This window comes from Balaenoptera borealis, assembly GCF_965194805.1.
Source record: "Balaenoptera borealis genome assembly, chromosome: 7".
NCBI classification, from domain to species: Eukaryota; Metazoa; Chordata; class Mammalia; order Artiodactyla; family Balaenopteridae; genus Balaenoptera; species Balaenoptera borealis.
This window is the reverse complement of record NC_138864.1, coordinates 51,123,416-51,142,926: the sequence shown is the minus strand read 5'-3', so window position 1 is coordinate 51,142,926 and position 19,511 is coordinate 51,123,416. Positions and strand designations below refer to the sequence as shown.

At 35.0% G+C, this 19,511-nt stretch overlaps 1 protein-coding gene and 1 long non-coding RNA gene across 4 annotated transcripts in view; one reads left to right on the top strand and one right to left on the bottom strand.

Moving 5' to 3' along the window:
• LOC309631832 overlaps nucleotides 1-19,511 on the bottom strand; it is a 552,519-nt gene that overhangs the window by 58,181 nt on the left and 474,827 nt on the right. The window lies entirely within an intron of this gene.
• The window catches only part of SEMA3D (semaphorin 3D), a 209,716-nt gene that overhangs the window by 141,555 nt on the left and 48,650 nt on the right, over nucleotides 1-19,511 (top strand). For all 3 annotated transcript variants that reach the window (XM_082398303.1, XM_082398302.1, XM_082398301.1), the window contains one exon: nucleotides 5,773-5,915. In XM_082398303.1, the coding sequence (XP_082254429.1) occupies nucleotides 5,773-5,915 (143 nt within the window). The remainder of the gene's footprint in view (nucleotides 1-5,772; nucleotides 5,916-19,511) is intronic.

Genomic DNA, 19,511 nt, shown 5'->3' with positions numbered 1-19,511 from the left:
AGGAAGTACCCAACATGCTAAGGGAAAAGATTGGCTTTTAGGGGGAGCATTTCTGTTCTCCATTCTGAGAAATGGCCATTTTCCAGATATAGTCAGCCTAGGGTCCAAAGACAGAGGTCAAACAGGTCATCTGGCTAGTGTCAGGAATGTGGGGAGACAAAAAGCAGTGATTGCTAAAGGAACTGTGGTGATTTGGGGAATATTAGACATTATCTTATTCGACCTTACATTTCACAAATTGAGACTCAGTATGAAGAAGGGACATGTTCAGGTCTCCTAACTGCCAGACCCATCCTTCCATTACAATACCAAACTTCTGACAAGATATATCATGTCTCCTGCATCTGGGAGCTTGACTGCCATTTTAGTGGCAATTATGGGGGTAAAGGCTCTGTTTCTTCCTTAAACTGGACCTGACACAGCACAGTAGCTGGTACAGGCTACTTGCTCTAAAGCTGTACTGTCCGATATGGTAGACACTAGCCACATGTGGCTATTTAAATTTAAATTAAGTAAAATTAAATAAACTTAAAATTTGGTTTCTTAGTCACACTAATTATATTTCAAGTGCTCAATAGCCACATGGTCTAGAGGCTACCTTATTGGACAGCACAGATATAAAACATTTCCATCTTCACAGAAATTTCTATTGGACAGCACTGGTCTGAAGTGTACTTTTTATTAATTATGTACAATAGCATAATCACACAGTATAATACATACCACATATCACAGTGCAATCCACAATCACATAATGCAACAGATGTAAATTTTCGTTACTGTAGCATGTAGATGTGAAGCTCACTCCCGGGTTTTGTACAGTTATTGCCAGGTTGAAACAACTGACAGATACTTGATATTTCAAATAATGGGGTCAATGTCTAGTTAGTTTCTCCTATACATATTATTCCATCATTGTATTATTTATTTCTGGTTAGACAGTTTGAGGATTTTTTTCTATTAAATTTTGCTTTCTGTACTTTGATTTTTAGTTAAAAACCCTACTTTTACATGTCTGTAATAAACTAAACTCTTGTAAATGTAAACAGATATTATGTTTAGATTAAGTGGAATACAAAAATTAAATTAAATTTGCAATTGAGTATTTAACTCTTAAAATGCAGGTTTTAAATAATTAACCTTTTAAAAAATATGATTCTACATGAATCATTTTTATCACTGAAGCGCTTAGGCAGCTTAAAATCTTTGATGCTTGTGTGTATGCCCTATTTTGTTCTTTGCCCTGCCTGGATTTAACCAATGAGATCAGCTAATCTCTTCAGTTACCAGTCCTAGGATCCTTGTCAGAGTTTCTGTGGGACTTTGTCTAATCCATTGCCAAAAGACATAGAAGTATGAATCTTGATTTCTTCTTTGAGAAATTAACCCACCTGTTAAATACCTCACCAGGAGAGACAAAAATTGCAAAGATGAAGTCCGATGGCAGTTTTAGATGAAGACTTAGATAGTTCCACACTTTTTTTTGTCAGCTTAATCGTAGAACATAGCAGGAAATGGAAATACAGATACACGTCAGAGTGGTTACTCAATCACAGTTGAGCTTTTATGAGAATTTGGGGATAAAACTAAGAAGTATGACCATTTGGAAAATGAAAACAAACAATGACGCCTCAGATGCATATGTTTTTGTTTTCTTTCCTGGAGTAGATGAGAACTTTTGTTTCAAATTTTCATTTCTAACATGTGGAGGCAGTTTTCATTTGAAGTTTCTCTTGGAGTACTGTTGTCTATAAATTCTTCTTCCACACAGAAGGATAACATTTTTCAAAAGTGGTAGGAAAAACATATTACAAGAAGAAATAAAGGAAAGTAAGGAACTCACTATGTATTAAGTCATGGTGTAGGTGTGCTCATCTGGGTGAAAAGAGGTTCATAAGGAGAAATGAAAGTGATGTGCATTTCAGGCCATGAGGATTTATGCCATTTTCATTTGGCAGCGTCTCCTGGTGTCATGCTAAAAGTTCATTTGTGAAAATGCACTATTTCAAACTCCATCCCTATTAAGGCATGTGTTTCAAATGCCACAGGGGAAAAAATGTGCTATAAATAAAGCCCAGGTGTCCCTTGGTATGATTTTAAATTACTTAATTCAACTATGCATGTCATATACTGATGAAATGATATCTATTTTTACACAAACTTGGCAGCAAGTCAAAAAGGAGTTTCTATCATAAAATACTAACAGCAGTGTTCTAAGACACAGGACCACAGTTGAGTCTGGAAGAAAGAAAACTCTCTATTCTTGAAACAAGTATTTATTTTTAACTCAAAATTACTTATTATTTAAATCACAGAATAGAGTACTATTGGATACTCTTTTTTTCATAATTAGATTTCTTCACATAATAAATATTTGGCTTAAACACTTCTACCATTTAATTTTCTTACAGTACTCCAGAATAATTTCCTTATAGTACTTGAAAAAGAACCAACATTTAAAAAAGAGTCCAGTAAAACCAACAGTCACTGAATAAACACAAGACCATCTATGTTATGTATTAGTTGAAAGTTAAAAGAAATGTAACTTGGAAAAGTATTCTATTTTGCCCCACTGATATTATAATGAAATTCCTGGAATGGGGACTGGTGTCATACTCTAACTTTTGACCATTTCAAATGGCAGTAGCTGGCAACAACACCTGGATAATGTTTCACGTAGCCAAAGTGGGGCTGTTCTGTGTATTTCTACAACAGACTGTGTATTACCGTACTTATTTGTTTAACTTTTAGGCCAAGTACATTCTGCTGTGTTGTAGAGCTATGTTTCTCTTGTCGAACTCTGCAAAAGAGAGACCACCAATCAGTTCACGTAACTGCTTCTCCTATCTGTGTGTCTGAGAAAAGCTTTACAAGCAACTCTCTCCCTCACACTGGAATCCTTTTTACCTGTAATGATTTTCTGTTTCAAATAACTGAGATCTTATTTTCTCTCTGGGGAGAGAAGACTGCAAATTTTGTACCACTATGTTATTCTTAAAAGTATAAATTCAACTCAATCACGAAGTAGTTCTGATACTACAATTACAAGGGTCATCGTGCTCCATGGATAACTTCTACTTAAGTTATATTTAAGTGCTGTGATAAATTCTACTTGTGTCATCCCCATTTTAAGCTCATATATTTGTTAAGATAAAACAAGGCAATCATATTCCTGTAATTTCTGTATAGTTTCAGTTTTATCCCTTTTTTGTCCCACCCTAATTATGAAGAATTTGTATTTATCAGTCTTCACTCCTCCTGTCCATCCACACATCTGCATTACTGACCTAGCGTTAATGAGTCTTGTCCTTTTCCCGTATACGAAATGGTAATCTATGGCAGTGACTCCTAAACTCAGCTTCTTGTAAGAATCACCTATAAGGTGTTATTTCTTTATTTTTATTTATATATTTTAAAAATTCACATGCTAGTGCCACTGGAGATTTGCATCCAGGTCAATGGCATTGAATTCAGGCATCTGTAAATTCAAAAAACGTGCTATAGATTATTATTAATGCCTGGTCTGTGTTGGTGGGAACCCACAGTTGTCTTTTTCTCTACTCATTGTTGGCAATCTCCTTTCACGTCATTGGAAACATCAAGACTGGGCCTTCTTCTTAGCCATATCTTGGCCATATGTTAATATTTTCTTAATGCAGATTGTAACTGGTTTGAAGCGAAGAGGCTGCTCTTATTCACTTTTGTATTCTTTATCCTAGCAGTTTTTCTTGTTCTAAGTGCCTTGAATATAGTAGTAATTAAATATATTCTTTGTTTTCATGAATTTGCTAAAATCCTAATGCTACATTTGTAGGAAATTTTATTTCCACAGAGAGTTTTTTTTTTTTTTAAGAAAACATCATATATTTAAGTCAAAAATTAGAAGTGTTAATTTGTGACTACAAAAGAATTTTAACCTTGCTCAGGGATTCAAAACTAAGTGTTTGTGATATATAAACAATTTAAAAGAGGGGCTGGAGGGGAAAACAAAAACAAAAACAAAAAGCCTTGAGTGGAATTGTTAATGGACCTTGCTAATTTAAGATTAATTAGAAAAGAAAATTTTTTTAAATCCTGTATGATTTTCTAAAATTTAATTTTTATGTAATTTAGGACCATATCAAAATGAGATTATTGAGGGCATAAAAATCCACTGGAGTTCTAAGTTCCAGAGAAAGAACAGGGAAATAATAAAGAACAAAAAGGAAAAAGATCATGCACATATTTCCCCCCCCCTCTTTTCCTCTTAAGGTTTCCCATTTAAGCAGAGAATAGACTGGATGAGAGACCTAGGGTTGACCCAGAGAGGCTAGGCTGATAAACACTGAACTACTCATCACTTGGAATCAAACATTAACTTTTCTCTATTGAAGAGTCTATTGTGAAGTCTTGTTTACTGGGCTACTGACCAACTGTTCTACATTTGCAGGGGAATAGTAGTCAGTACTCCTGGAGTATCCGGCAATCGGGGCCTTGGTCAAAACTCTAGAGAAGACAATGTTAATTTTTTTTCACCTCCTACTTATTATATTTATTTATTTTGGGGGAAACTTTTTGTCTTCTCTTGTTTCCTGCTTCTGCTTCCTAAAGAGTGCTCTGTGCTTTCTTTCAGGCATCTTGTATTTTCTACTTAATTGAAGTCCTTCATTCCTCGATAACCACTCTTTGTCTTCTTTGCTTTAATCAAAATGATTGTTTCTGAACTAGTATCACCCAATTACAAATCTGTTACCTGATTAACTCCCAGTTATATAAAACCAAGACTTAAAAGGTCCAGTACTTTTTAAACAAGGCATTAGTAACCCAAATTGACTTGTCATTGATGCAATTGATGCAAAAAAGGAGTTAATTGTATTGCCATTATTTTTTCACTTGATTTGTATTGTGGACATCTTCCCATGACAGTACATTTAGAATTACTTCATTTTTAATAACTACATGTTATTGTAACAATTGTATGGATGTGCTCAATTTTCCATCATTCTCTTGTTTGTGGTCCTAATAATAATTATTATCATCCCAGACATCCTTTTAATAATGAATAACATTTATTAAACCCTTATTATGTGTCAGGCACTACCAGATAGTAAGTACATTACATATATCAATTCACTTGATTATCATATCAGTTACCCTACTAGGTAGATGACATTGGTAGCCTCATATTAGGTATGAGAAAATTGAGGCATAGAGAAGATAAACAATTTGCCCAAAGTCACCTTTCCAGTAAGCGGCAGAAACAGGATATCAAGTTGGAAAGAGTGTCTTCCGAGCCAGTGCTGGACTTGACCCAAGCATTACTGGTTGTTTCAATTTTTTTTGGCAGTTACACAAAGTGCAACAAATAACATCATAATATATCTAAATTTGGGATATGTTTATAGTTTTTCCTAAGCTCGTCATAATGGACATTTTGGTTTAGAAGCAGTGACTGCAATCATAAAAAAGGAAAATATAAAATCATAGAATCTCCAGGTTTGAAAGAAGGACTTTTCTATGTAATTTAGTTGAATTGAAACAATTGTGAATCTCAGCCAGTCGTGTTCTCACCTGATGTCCAGAGTCCTAAAGAACTTGTTCAGGACCTCTTTGTGCTAATACATGTTCCTGCTTTGTGTCATGTTTACTTGTGTATATGTCTCATTTCCCACATTTCATTCATGTTTTTATTTTTAATTCTGCTGCTAATTGTTTTACATACAAAAGACACCAGTACTATTGTGGCTGAATTATTTCAGTATTTTAATGTATAGCTTCTTTTCTTCCAAACAGGAGCAAAATTTATTGGAACTTTCCCCATCCCAGACACCTATAATCCAGATGATGATAAAATATATTTCTTCTTTCGTGAATCATCTCAAGAAGGGAGTACTTCTGATAAGACCATCCTTTCTCGAGTTGGAAGAGTTTGTAAGGCAAGATATATTTATTCCACTTAAGGCATATGTGTATGTGTATGAATAATTAACCATGTAATGTTGAAGTTAATTCCATTATTCATAAATGGTAGAATAAATTCATATTATCTTATATGTATAATTTTTGAGATCCAAAAGTAAAAAGAAAAAAGAAGGATGCAAAATTTTCCAATATTACAAATTGTTTTTTCTAGTCCCTGAGCTATTCCCTAGGTTTGAGTTAGATCTCTTGGGCAGCTTGCTCCCTTTATTGGTGGGCTATCCCTTTGCCAGTTATTACTGTTCCCAGTAAGATCACTGCATTGTCCTGATCCATGGAAGTTAAAATGTTTTGTACATTAAATAATTTTATTTTGAAATTGAAAGTAACTTAGCATACTCACTAGAGTTCCTTAAACACTAACAGAATCATATCCCATATATTTTTTTAATTAATTAATTAATTTATTTATGGCTGTGTTGGGTCTTCGTTTCTGTGCGAGGGCTTTCTCTAGTTGCGGCAAGCGGGGGCCACTCTTGATCGCGGTGCGCGGGCCTCTCACTATCGCGGCCTCTCCCGTTGCGGAGCACAGGCTCCAGACGCGCAGGCTCAGTAGCTGTGGCTCACGGGCCCAGCCGCTCCGCAGCATGTGGGATCTTCCCAGACCAGGGCTCGATCCAGTGTCCCCTGCATTGGCAGGCAGACACTCAACCACTGCGCCACCAGGGAAGCCCCATATCCCATGTTTTTATCATAACACATTACATGTAAAATTATGTATCTTTACGTGAATCAAATAAGTTGAAAATGCAGTTATATAGTCTTATTATTAAAATACTTTCTAGAGCATTAACCTAGATTAGGTTCTGAGAGAAGAATGGGATAGGGAGGAAAAAAACAATCCAAAAGGCAAAACATTTATCTTGAAGAACACTGAAATTTGCTTTTTAATATTGCCATTTTGTGTAAATTACAGGAAAACAGCAACTCTATGAAACACTTCCATTTTGTGCCATCAAAGTTCTCATTTGAGTGAATACAAGCTTTATAGAATAAAAATGCTACTGGAATCATACTTTTCAGTATATTCTTTTGTTAGTTGGACTTATCTTCACTGAAATCACTTTTCTTACATGACCAGACACCTTCAGCATTAACTCAGTTATTAAGAGGAAAAGCTGTTAACTTAATAAATACTCTCAGCGGGAAGCTTTCTTTGGTCTTGTACAAACTTTTAATTTTCTTCCATCGGAGCCTATCACTTTTTTTTCTCAATCTGTGCCCTCAGGCTTTTGAACACTTCCAGGGACAGAAATATAAACCATCATTGCACTTAAGAGTGCTAATGATAACATGGCTTTTGAATGAGACCAAACTTGTGAGCGCAGATCATTCTTTACCTAGTGTCCTAGCCAGTAATGCCGTCTCCCACTGATCCCTTCACCCCCAGGGGACAGATTCTCTAAAAAGCATCCTCATTCTTTCAGAGTCTAAGAATTCACAGTCATTTCTCTTGAAGCCTCTCACCGAGAGATGAATGGCCATTGCTTGGAGTAGTCGTAGCGTGTGAGTGTACTGAAGCATGCCTTAGAACAACAGTACCCCAGCCGGAAAGCTGTGCTGTGGATGGACATCATTTGTATAAATGAGCCACGTTAAGTATGTCATAAGAGATTTACAATCAATTAAATGTATCTTAAGAGTCACTTTGTGATGAGCACACGTATAACAAGTGTGGGTTTTGTGAAGCAGTTCAATACTTATTTCTTGATAGGTCAAATCCATTTGATAGAAATTCATTTATAACAAAGTAATGTTTTTACCCTCATACTAAATATATTGAAAGTTAATTTTAGAGGTGGAGAAACGTATTAAGGAAAAATTTAGCTGCCCCATTTATAAATTTGTATCATAAAAATATAATCTAGACTTTAAGTATCAGCCATGGGATATTTTATTTATGAAAAAACTCCTATAGAACTGCAAAGACAGAGAGAATTGTAGTACATAAGTCTTCCCACCGCAAAAAACTCTGAGGCCACACAGCAAGATTTTGTCATGCTATTGTGTTTGGATAAAAAGCTAACAAATTGTGATATCAAATAAGGACTTGTGATGGATGAATTTCCTTAAAAGAAAAAGAGAGATAATAGAGGTTCTTCTTAAATTGATGTATCTCTTTACTCAATCCCTGTCTTCAATTAGCACCCTCTTCAGCATTTACCACTACACATATGATCCACTGGTCAATGTTTACAATATTTGGTTCTAAATGCATCTTTGTAATTTCTTAATTGCATCCCACCCTGCCCAAGTTACTAACTTTATTCATTAATTTAGGATTAAAGTGCGGTTAAAAGTGAGCACTCATAAGTGGAGATTTCACTGTCGAGATTAAAAATGACTTGACGTCTTTAAAAAAAAAATGTCCTGCAAAACAATAACAACAAGTTTAAATTAAAAAAGAGCTTTTCAGCATCATTGTTGCTGTTACACATTATTTTCACATAAAAAATGTTCTTGTGACATTTTGGGGAACATATTTATTCCTCTCTGTTTCATTTTTTTCATCCCATGAGGCTATTATAATATTGTTTTTCTGTTTTCAACAGGTAGTAATGTAATGTACGTCTATGCTGTGAAACAAAATTAAGTTCAATAGATATAAACAAAGCTAAGAAGGAAGAGAGCATGCTAGAGAGAGTTGAGAGTAACTGTGTACACTGTTCTGAATTTACAGAGCTTTTCAGTAACATGAGTCCTTTATACTATTTGTTCCACCAGGATATTTCCACAGTACCTATTTATTTGGAAATATTAAGGTTTTTTTGTTCTTGTTATTATTGTTTGTTTTCATTTTTACCTGATAACCTTCAGGCCAATGAAAAACTGCTGACAGTTTAAGAGCTCCCTATGTCTTCAGCTACTAAACTAAAGTAACAGTTGTTTTATTGACCTGTCAAAGACATTACTGTTAGAGTGAGTAGTATATAGTGATTGGTGGGGAGGAGCTTTTGGAAATAAGCAAAAATTACACAAAATGAACAAAGAATTGTTTACAGAATAAGGGTGAATCTCTTCAATTTTGTAACCCATTCCTTCATTATTTTATCATTTCATTATTTCAACAACAAGAAAATATAAGTTCTGTGCAAAGTGCAGTACACTAGACACTGGGAGGTAAGTAAACCACTGTCCCTTTTCTTTAAAACCTTAGAGTACAGTGAGGGTAATAGAGACATAAACAAATAATCACAATATAATGTGATCGAGGTCAGACTGAGAACACTGTGCATTCAGTGAAGCTCAAAAAGTGAGTCCTACAGGGGTAGGACATCATACTTGTACTTACTGAGTTTATAACCTAGTGCATTATATATGCATTAAACAAGAAAGCACACAGATTAACGTATAACTGGAAGGTGTGATAACTGCTATAATGGAAAAATCACAGGGTCAATTAGGAAGAATAGGTGGGCTTTAGATTGTATATGGAAGGTCTCTCTGAGAAAGTGACTTTTGAATCAGATGATAAAAATGATTAGGAAATTGCAGGGCAAAGGTGACAGGGATGGGGAAGAATATTCCAGGCAGAAGGAAAAGCACATGTGAAATCTCAGAGGTGGGAAAAAGCACTCAAGGAATAAAAAGAGGTTTACTGTGACTGGAGCAAAACAAACAACTGGAAAATTAGCAGGATAGTGATTGTTTCCTTTTAAAACATGCACGAAAGTTCAACAGAAGTCTTCAGAAGTCTTATCTCTCCTGTTCATAATTAGGACTGATTGATAACCTCAGGTATTGATTCCACGATGTACATAAAAGGCTGCAACAACTTCATGTCCTATTAGATCCTCCATGCATTTTAATTCTCCCTCACTCCTATTCCAAAGACCTTGATACTATGCCTGTAGACAAAAGACTCCTATACTCTTAGTAACTGTGCTTTCCAGAAGATAAGGCAGAAATAAGGAAAATGCACAAAGAGATACATTCTGATATTTAAGAAACACCAAAAAAAGTTTATAGGCATAGATTTAATATTTGAACATATTGAACTTGATGTAGTTCTGGGTTATGCTGTTGTAATAACCAGTTAAAAATATAAACCTGAGACTCAATAGGGTCTAGACTCATGAATGTAGAAATCACCAGTGTATTGGTGGATCTTGAAGTCATGGAAATGTCTGAAATTGCCCAGGAAGATTTGTAGTACAAGATCAAACAAACAGCAAGGACAGAATCCTGAGGGACAATGACGTTTAAGAAAAAGCAGAGGAAAATGTCCACAAAGGCAACTGAGAAGAAATAGTTTGATAGCAGGTAGAGAACTGGATGAGAGTACTGTCACAAGTCAGGGATAAAAACGGTTTCAAGAAGAAGGCAGTTATCAGTAATGTCACACACCAAAAGGAAGTCAGGTAAGATTATGACTAAAAGTCACATATTAGTTTTGGCAGTAAGGATATAATCAATAACTTTTGCCCAAATGATATGAATGTTAACTTGAAGTCAAATCTAGACTTACATCTCTGCTTTACTTTTTTTTTTTTTAACATCTTTATTGGAGTATAATTGCTTTACCATGGTGTGTTAGTTTCTGCTTTATAACAAAGTGAATCAGCTATACGTATACATATATCCCCATATCTCTTCCCTCTTGCGTCTCCCTCCCTCCCAGCCTCCCTATCCCACCCCTCTAGGTGGTCACAAAGCACCGAGCTGATCTCCTTGTGCTATGCGGCTGCTTCCCACCAGCTATTTTACATTTGGTAGTATATATGTCCATGCCACTCTCTCACTTTGTCCCAGCTTACCCTTCCCCCTCCCCGTGTCCTCAAGTCCATTCTCTAGTAGGTCTGCGTCTTTATTCCCGTCCTGCCCCTAGGCTCTTCATAACCTTTTTTTTTTTTTTTTTTTTTTTAGATTCCATATATATGTGCTAGCATACAGTATTTGTTTTTCTCTTTCTGACTTACTTCATTCTGTATGACAGACTCTAGGTCCATCCACCTCATTACAAATAACTCAATTTTGTTTCTTTTTATGGCTGAGTAATATTCCATTGTATATATGTGCCACATCTTCATTATCCATTCATCTGTCGATGGACACTGAGGTTGCTTCCATGTCCTGGCTACTGTAAATAGAGCTGCAGTGAACATTGTGGTACATGACTAGGATTAATCTCCAAAATCTACAAGCAGCTCATGCAGCTCAATATCAAAAAAACAAACAACCCAATCCAAAAATGGGCAGAAGACCTAAATAGACATTTCTCCAAAGAAGATACACAGATTGCCAACCAACACATGAAAGAATGCTCAACATCACTAATCATTAGAGAAATGCAAATCAAAACTACAATGAGGTATCACCTCACACCGGTCAGAAAGGCCATCATCAAAAAATCTACAAACAATAAATGCTGGAGAGGGTGTGGACAAAAGGGAACCCTCTTGCACTGTTGGTGGGAATGTAAATTGATACAGCCACTATGGAGAACAGTATGGAGGTTCCTTAAAAAACTAAAAATACAACTACCATACGACCCAGCAATCCCACTACTGGGCATATACCCTGAGAAAACCATAATTCAAAAAGAGACATGTATCTGCTTTACTTTTTTCTAGCTCAGTTTCTTAACCTAGAAAATGAGGACACCCATCTCTTCCATGACTATTTTACCAGGCAAATGAAAGGCTTAAATGAGATCATATGAATTTGGATGTTGACAGAGACAGAGGAAAGTACTGGAAAACAAGGGCTACTTAGATAGATTTCTGTTTTCAAGCAGTTAACCATCTAAGAGATCGACATGTGAATAATGTGAGTACATGATCATACCACCCTAAGTTACATGTCAAAAATCATGTACACACATATACACGTCATACGTACACACTTTTGGAGTCAGCTCAATTAACTGCTTAGGAGTGAAAGAGTGGTAATATGTGTATATTTTGGGAGCTGGGGGGTGGTGAGAGGCAGGTTAGTTACCAAAGTTTACTGAGAAGAGATGGTATTTCATTAGTTTTAAAGGTTAAAATTATTATTATTACTTTGCCCTCATTTTTAGCAATATTTGTACTTTGAGGATAGAACTTATTTCTGGATAGAGTCAGAAGAATTTGGAGACATCTCTGGTGAAAATTATGTGAACAATTTGAACAATGCAAATGTTGGACAAGAGATAGGAACAGAGAGATTCACTAAATAGTAAAGAAACTGACCTAGAAGATAATTGACAGCCTCAGGATAATAAGTACCTTCATCCAAAGAATCTCCTTCAAACTCAGTGTGTTTATCATTACAAATGGGAGAACACATTTACTAATGAATTATTTTTCAGTAGTGTCACTACTTTCCTGTCAAACAACTTCTTCAGTTTTCTCATTTTTAAAATAAGGTGCTTAGCCTAGAATGCTTTCTAAAGTCTTTGTCAGGCTCTATAATTCTTTGATTTGAACAGTCAATATTTTCAGTCACTAAATGGTGCACCTTACACCCTGGACTGCTCTCATAGATGGTAAATTACACAGGTCTTCGTTGAGAGGTAATAAATGCTGACTGAAAGGGTAGGTGAAACAGCATGAAATAAACCCTCTGAAAAGATTTGGGTCTATTTACTTTGCAAGTTAGTCCTTTCTGATACTATTATTTATGATTGTGTGATGTTCATTACCGTGTGTGTGTGTGTGTGTGTGTGTGTGTGTGTGTCTGTGTGTATTTCCTTTCAAAACCCACCCTGTAAGTTAGTGTGTATAAATACCAGTCACTTCAATGGGGCTTGCTTGCAACTTTCTGCCTCAAGTTTGTTTTGCATTATTTTGGGATTCTATTCATTTTTGGAAGCATTGTCCATTCGCTTACTTAGGCTAGTCCGCTCTGGATTACAGCTGCAGGTTATACCAGTTCTCCTTTTGTTCTGCAGTATTTCCTTTTGTCAATGCCAGGAATTCAGTTTGGTTGGACCTTTCACATAACTTGCCTGGGGGTCTAATTAATAGCCCTTTGCTTTGATTCTACTTGCACTGTCTATTTTGATATATGATCCTATTTGGACAATTACTGCCTTTGAAGATTTGTGTTTTTAGGCTGATGACACTTTCCGTATTTATTGATTTCCCCCGAGTTGTGGTTTTTTTGCTTACTTTCAGCTTGTTGCTTACAACCTAAATGAGAGATTTAGAGCCCACGAGTTACAGATGTGCTTTTGCTTCACTTCCATCTGTTTTCCTGTCAGAAATTCCTAGGCAAGGATTAATACTGTTGGCCGTAGCTTTTAAAACTTTTTTTTTAATTTAATGAACTCTGATCCTACCTGAAAAAGACCGCTGAATATGCCTAGATTTGCCTAAATTTAATCTGTTAAATCTTAGACACTGAATTCTTTAGCACAGTGTATTACCCAAGTCCTGCATTTCTAATAATCTTTACAAGTTTTTGAAGTAGTTAGAAAAACATGTTCTCCATTTCGATTCTCCAGTGGCAAATCAAAAACAGTCATGTCTAAACACTAGAGTTCTTTTTAGGAAAAAAAATTTTTTTTGCCTTGAAAGTCTATTCAGAAGTTATCCCTTAAAAACCACTGTGTGCAATACCTGCCATACAAGTTTTTTGTTTGTTTTTTCTTCTCCCCTTTGAGATGTCTGAGTTTGCCTAGTTTTGTTTCTTCTACTGCTAAGGTATTTCCAGATTATTAATAGATAAGTAGAAGACTTGTTATTATTTTCCTTTTATGTTTTTATTTTTAGTGATCATAACTTTTTTTGCATCTCAATGAAAGAATTAAATGAAATATGGTTATGACGTATTGCTGAACAAGATTCGTAGGCTGAAAAAGAAAGTACAACATAGTTCTCTCATTTGATTCAGTGGGTTTAACTGCACTATCTTTCATGAGTTCATTTAATGTATTAAAATATCCTCACTTAAGCTCTTCCTCTCAGTATAACAGTGTATTTATATATATATATATATATATATATATATATATATGACTTTTATTTTAATATATATACATGTCCTTCTAATGAGCCTCCTGGGAATCTTATTCTGGGTTTGACTTTTTGTTTCTACCACATGATGATAATAGTTTCAAGCTTCTAAATAGGCCATCCTGCATTTGGATTATCCTTATCATTATTATTGACTTATACAGCCCATATAGACCATCTGTATTAAGTTTACAGAGTTTCTAAATTCTGTCCCTAGAAATAACTCAGTGAAAATTGAGGCAGCCCAGAGAGAAGTACATTGAACAATTGCTCTGAAATGTCAGTTGCTGTGATCTTACTTCAGAACTTCCTGGTGCACATGGGTCTTTAGGTGATTTGAAGATATATCTCAACACAAGATTATTTAAAACCTGCAAGGTACAGCAGTTATTCTAAATAACAAATCAGATAAAGAGTACGAATGATGTATTGAAATACAACAGGCATTAAATCAAAGACAGAAAAGTATTTAATTGCCCTAATCTTTTTTTAATTTGTAAAAAAGATCAGTAGAAAGCCTGTGTGTTTGTCTTAACGTGATAGCTTCAGTTATGGAAAAACAAATGTTTTTTGTATTGTGGTATTTGGATCACACTTCACAAGAAAGTGGGTAGCGTTAGTTCAAGATAAAATCTCTGAGATTAAATGTTATTGATGGGTAGAATGTGGGAGAGGGGTGCACAAACATGCATAGATATGGTTTCTAAAGTGCTTCAGGGAATTCCCTTCTCTTGTCTGCACAAAGATGCAAAAGAGCTCCATTAGGCAAAATAACTAAATTTTAAGCAAAAGAGAATTTGTAACCTCTGACTTCACCATGGAACCTTTTTTCTTTTTTTAAATGCTTAAGGTGTACTTATTTATTTGAAAAGCCTGGTGTCCTTCAACTTAAACTAATTAATATGGCTACAAATTTCTGAACGCACATCTCTATTTTAATAGACTATACCGTGTTCACAAATGTCTTAGAGGTTTCATTGATTTATAAAATGTTCATGATTTAAGAGCATAGGAGCTAAATGTCAATTATTACACTTTCCAAGAGCTTCTGTTTCTCAATATAAAGGTGAAAATGACAATATTTATAAAGTGCTGAGAGATCCTTGGAGAGGATGGTATATAGAGATAAAATCACATTTAACAGATGAACCCAGCATAGTGACCCGAAGGTCAAAAGATACACTCAATAAAAGTTCACGTGTGACAGCTTGTAGCTACTCTACATGTCTGTGTAAGATTTATAAGGACTTGAGTTTGCTATGACAGTAGAAGGAAAATGGAATCACCATTAACCTGCCTCCTGACTGATTGCCCCATTAGGAGATACAGGATTAGAAGATCACAGTATTTCATAATATGCAGCCATCACCCAATCCAATGATTCAGAGTTAACTATATTTTAAAGCTGCACAAAGATTGTAACTTGTGTTTTGTTTTTCATTTTTAAAATTTTCTGTTTTCATTAATCACTTAAAAATTAAGAAATATTGCAAACATATAAAAAGCTATAAAGAATGGGAAAACAGGCACCCTCTGCACTCACCACCCAGATTGCACACATGTGGTCGGGCTTTTTTACATTTAATTTCTTTGCTACTTTCATCTGCATCTTTGTGTAGAGGATGGAAAGGCTTTTGGCAATCTGACCACAAAGAAGCTGTGATAAATAGAGTGGAGACACACAGAAGTGACCAGTGACTAAAAGCTGCTGATTGTGACATCTCAGTATTGAATCTATAGTGTTAGTGAGACAGCTGTGTTCTTTAGAATTTCACAAAAATAAGCAAGGAGGTGAGAGTTTAGTACAAAAGTGGTTACTTCCCTTTCAGCCCTCTTCTGGGCTTAAAGTTCTCAGGGGGGATTTTGTGGATTTGCAAACAAATCCAGGGACTGAGAGCTGGTCCACAAAGTCAGTCAACTGACACTTCCCTGCAGGAGAAATACAACTCCTTGTCAATTGAACTTTGCCATCCCAGGTCATGCTTCTGGATGTCTGTAAGAGTTACTATCCAGTCATTAAATGCTTATAATCCATTCCTGAGAGCTATTATCCCAGAAACTATACTTGTTTTCCCGTTGACAGCAGGTGGCTTTCATCTTTGACCTGGATTTTTGTGCTTGTTTTTATCTTTTTATTCCTTGAGAGGCCACGCACAGCAGCTAGATGGGTAGGTGAGAGCATTTAAAGATTCTTTTGTTCAAAGGATTGCAATTTCCACTTGTCAGGTTGAAAAAATTATGCAGGTACAGTATAAACCTCTTTTCAGCAAATTTGGAGCTAATAGAATAGAGTTTTTTCATGGTTTGTCTTAAATATGGTGATAATTGCAAATAGAAAGAGGGACGGTGTTTGAAAATGAGCCATTTCTTGTCACTTTTATCTAATAATGTGTTGAAAAGAGAATGTGATTGCTCATTTTTATGATGAAGTAGTAATATGTACAGTCGTCAAAGGGATGTTACGGAGCAAATATTTGATATTATCTGTTTATTCACTTAGCAAAATAATTTGAATAACTGCTCTGTGCTAGGGGTAAAGCAGTAAACCAAACATGGTCCCTGGTATTATATTCATGATAGTTGATATATTTCTTTATGCATATTGAATCAACACTATTTTTTAGTATTTATTACTGACTCAAAATATACAAATATAAGCAATGAAAATTTTATAAATATTATAAATATGTAAGAAGATGCCTTAAAATAGACTTTAGAGTTCTGCTTAGTACAACTAGGGCTCTGCTAAAATAAAAACATATAGAGGCTAGGTATGAGAATTTAAAAAGATATAAATCAAGGGTCAAGGGAAAGATGAGGAGATAACTTATCTTGTATTTTTAAATTTATTTAAAAATCTCTTTCTTTCTGAATAATGCCAGATAACACATTTTGTCACTGGGATCTTACTGTACATTAACATAGAATTCATTATTACATTAGGAGGAAGCATCAGTATTAACATCTGGATTTATATTTATTAACTGATCTGAGGATATTAGCAGTAGAAATAAAAGTTATGTGTAGGGGCTTCCCTGGTGGCGCAGTGGTTGAGAATCTGCCTGCCAATGCCGGGCACATGGGTTCGAGCCCTGGTCTGGGAAGATCCCACATGCCGCAGAGCGGCTGGGCCCGTGAGCCACAACTACTGAGCCTGCGCGTCTGGAGCCTGTGCTCCGCAACAAGAGAGGCCGCGACAGTGAGAGGCCCGCGCACCGCGATGAAGAGTGGCCCCCGCTTGCCAGAACTGGAGAAAGCCCTCGCACAGAAACGAAGACCCAACACAGCCAAAAATAAATAAATTAATAAATTTATTAAAAAAAAAAAAAAAGTCATGTGTAGAAAAGTCTGCCTTTGCATTTGCAGACACAGGAAATCATTTAATAACTAGCTAAAATATTATTTTTATTATTGAGCAATGATAAATAATAGAGGCACCATATACAAAATATAAATTTAAGAGCAGTTACAGACATGTTTGTTTCTAAAGGGTTATTATATAAAATATATTATATATTCATTTTCTTTCACTTCTTTGCTAATTACTAAATCTTTTATTAATTCTTCATTGTGTACTAAATTACATACAGACACTTTGGCCTGGTATCAAACCCTTCCTTGATCTTACCCCAGTTTACTTTTGTAACATTTTCCTCTATTTCAATTTATCCCAGTCTTCGTCTAAACCAAATTTGTCCTTGTTCTCCATACATGTTCTGAATTGTTTCACCAGTTGTTCCTTCCCCCATTTTTCCAGCATCTAGAATATTTCCTGAACCAATTTCTGCATGTGTGAATCCACCTGTAATTTTAGACAGTATTAAACCTTGTGAGGTCTGTCCTCATTTTCCCAACAAAGAAATTTCAGAGAAGACTCAGTTTACTGGGCATTTATCTATACGTTTATCTATATTTTTCTAAAGGCTTTTTCAATTTTATTTTGCATTTTTAGCTATTCATTAATTATTAAATATGATCTTAATAAATACCTGACAAGCAGGATGTTAGTGGCATATCTGAAGTAGATGCTGGATAAAAGGAATAAGAGAATGCATTTTCTGCTAAGAATTAAAAACTATTAGAAAACCAACTAGATGTTACTTTGCTTTCTATTATCACCAAGTGTTAGCAATTAAACAGTATCAGTGACAGAGTACTACTGCCAGAAAAGTCTTTTGTTTATCCAAGTTCTAAACAATTGCTGTGGTTACCATTGTGTTTCTATTATGTATATTTATGTGTACATGTATATGTATAGTCAGTCTTCAACACACATGAACTCAGCTACACATGTTTCAAGGGTAAGTTCACATTGAGTTGGAGTTATTTAAAACTTGCAACACTGAGACATAGTGCAAATTATGAGGTGTGATTATTTTGTTTGTTAAGTGCAAATGTGAGTTCGTGCTAGTTATTGAATTTGAATGTATTTAAATTTTTAATTATTCTTCTTTTTAAATTGTTTGTTATAAACCTAAAGAACAACTCAAGCAAACAATAATTATTACTCATTTATACAGAGCTATTACTTAAAATACTTCTGTTGTTTAGCAGAGAGGGATGTTAAACACCATTCACTCTGGGTGTCACCGTACCCCCTTGGTGTGAGGTGTTAAGGCTATGAAGACAGCTATGGTCTCCATTCTCAATGACCTTGCTTGCCCTCCCTTCTCTCTCCTCCTCCCCATTTCTTTCTTCAAGAAGAGCCACTATTTATGACTTTGAATTCTCCTGTCTGGAGTGGTCAGGTAGATGCTTTTCTTTAATTTAATTTTCAGAGATAAAAGAATCACAGGGAAGCTAGTCCCTAGATATTCAGACCTAAAATTTGACAGCAAACTGTTTATTAACTTTATGGAACACAGACTGCATGAAAGACAAAACTTTTTATAGAATTTAGATTTAAATGGAAATATATTAATGGAAATAGTGGCTTCATAAGTAATTTTTGAAAGTCAAAATTAAGTACTTAATGTATTTATACCATGAAACATCCTTATTTATTTATCATAAGCATAGCAGATCTAGTTGAGTCAAACAGAAAATCGTATTAATTTAGTGTTCACAGGGACATATTAAATTAAAAATAAGAAAAATATCTCTTTATGGTGAATTGTTGAACAGCATAACCCTGTTTATTCTACCTAATTGGTATAAATGCTTATGTTTTGCTAAATGTCTAAAGAATATCTTTTTTTCATTTTTTTATTGAGGTATAATGGGCATACAACATTAGTTACAGGTGTACACCATAATGATTTTATATTTGTATATATTGCAAAAGGGTCACCACAATAAGTCTAGTTAATGTCCATTACCATACATAGCTGCAAATTTATTTTTTTACTCTCTTAGCAACTTTCAAATATGCAATACAATATTATTTACTATAGTCACCATGCTGTATGTTACATCTCCATGACTTATTTATTTTATGTATTTTTTTTTTGAATTTTATTTTATTTATTTTTTATACAGCAGGTTCTTATTAGTCATCCATTTTATACACATCAGTGTATACATGTCAATCCCAACCTCCCAATTCATCCCACCACCACCCCCTGCCGCTTTCCCCCCTTGGTGTCCATACGTTTGTTTCTCTACATCTGTGTC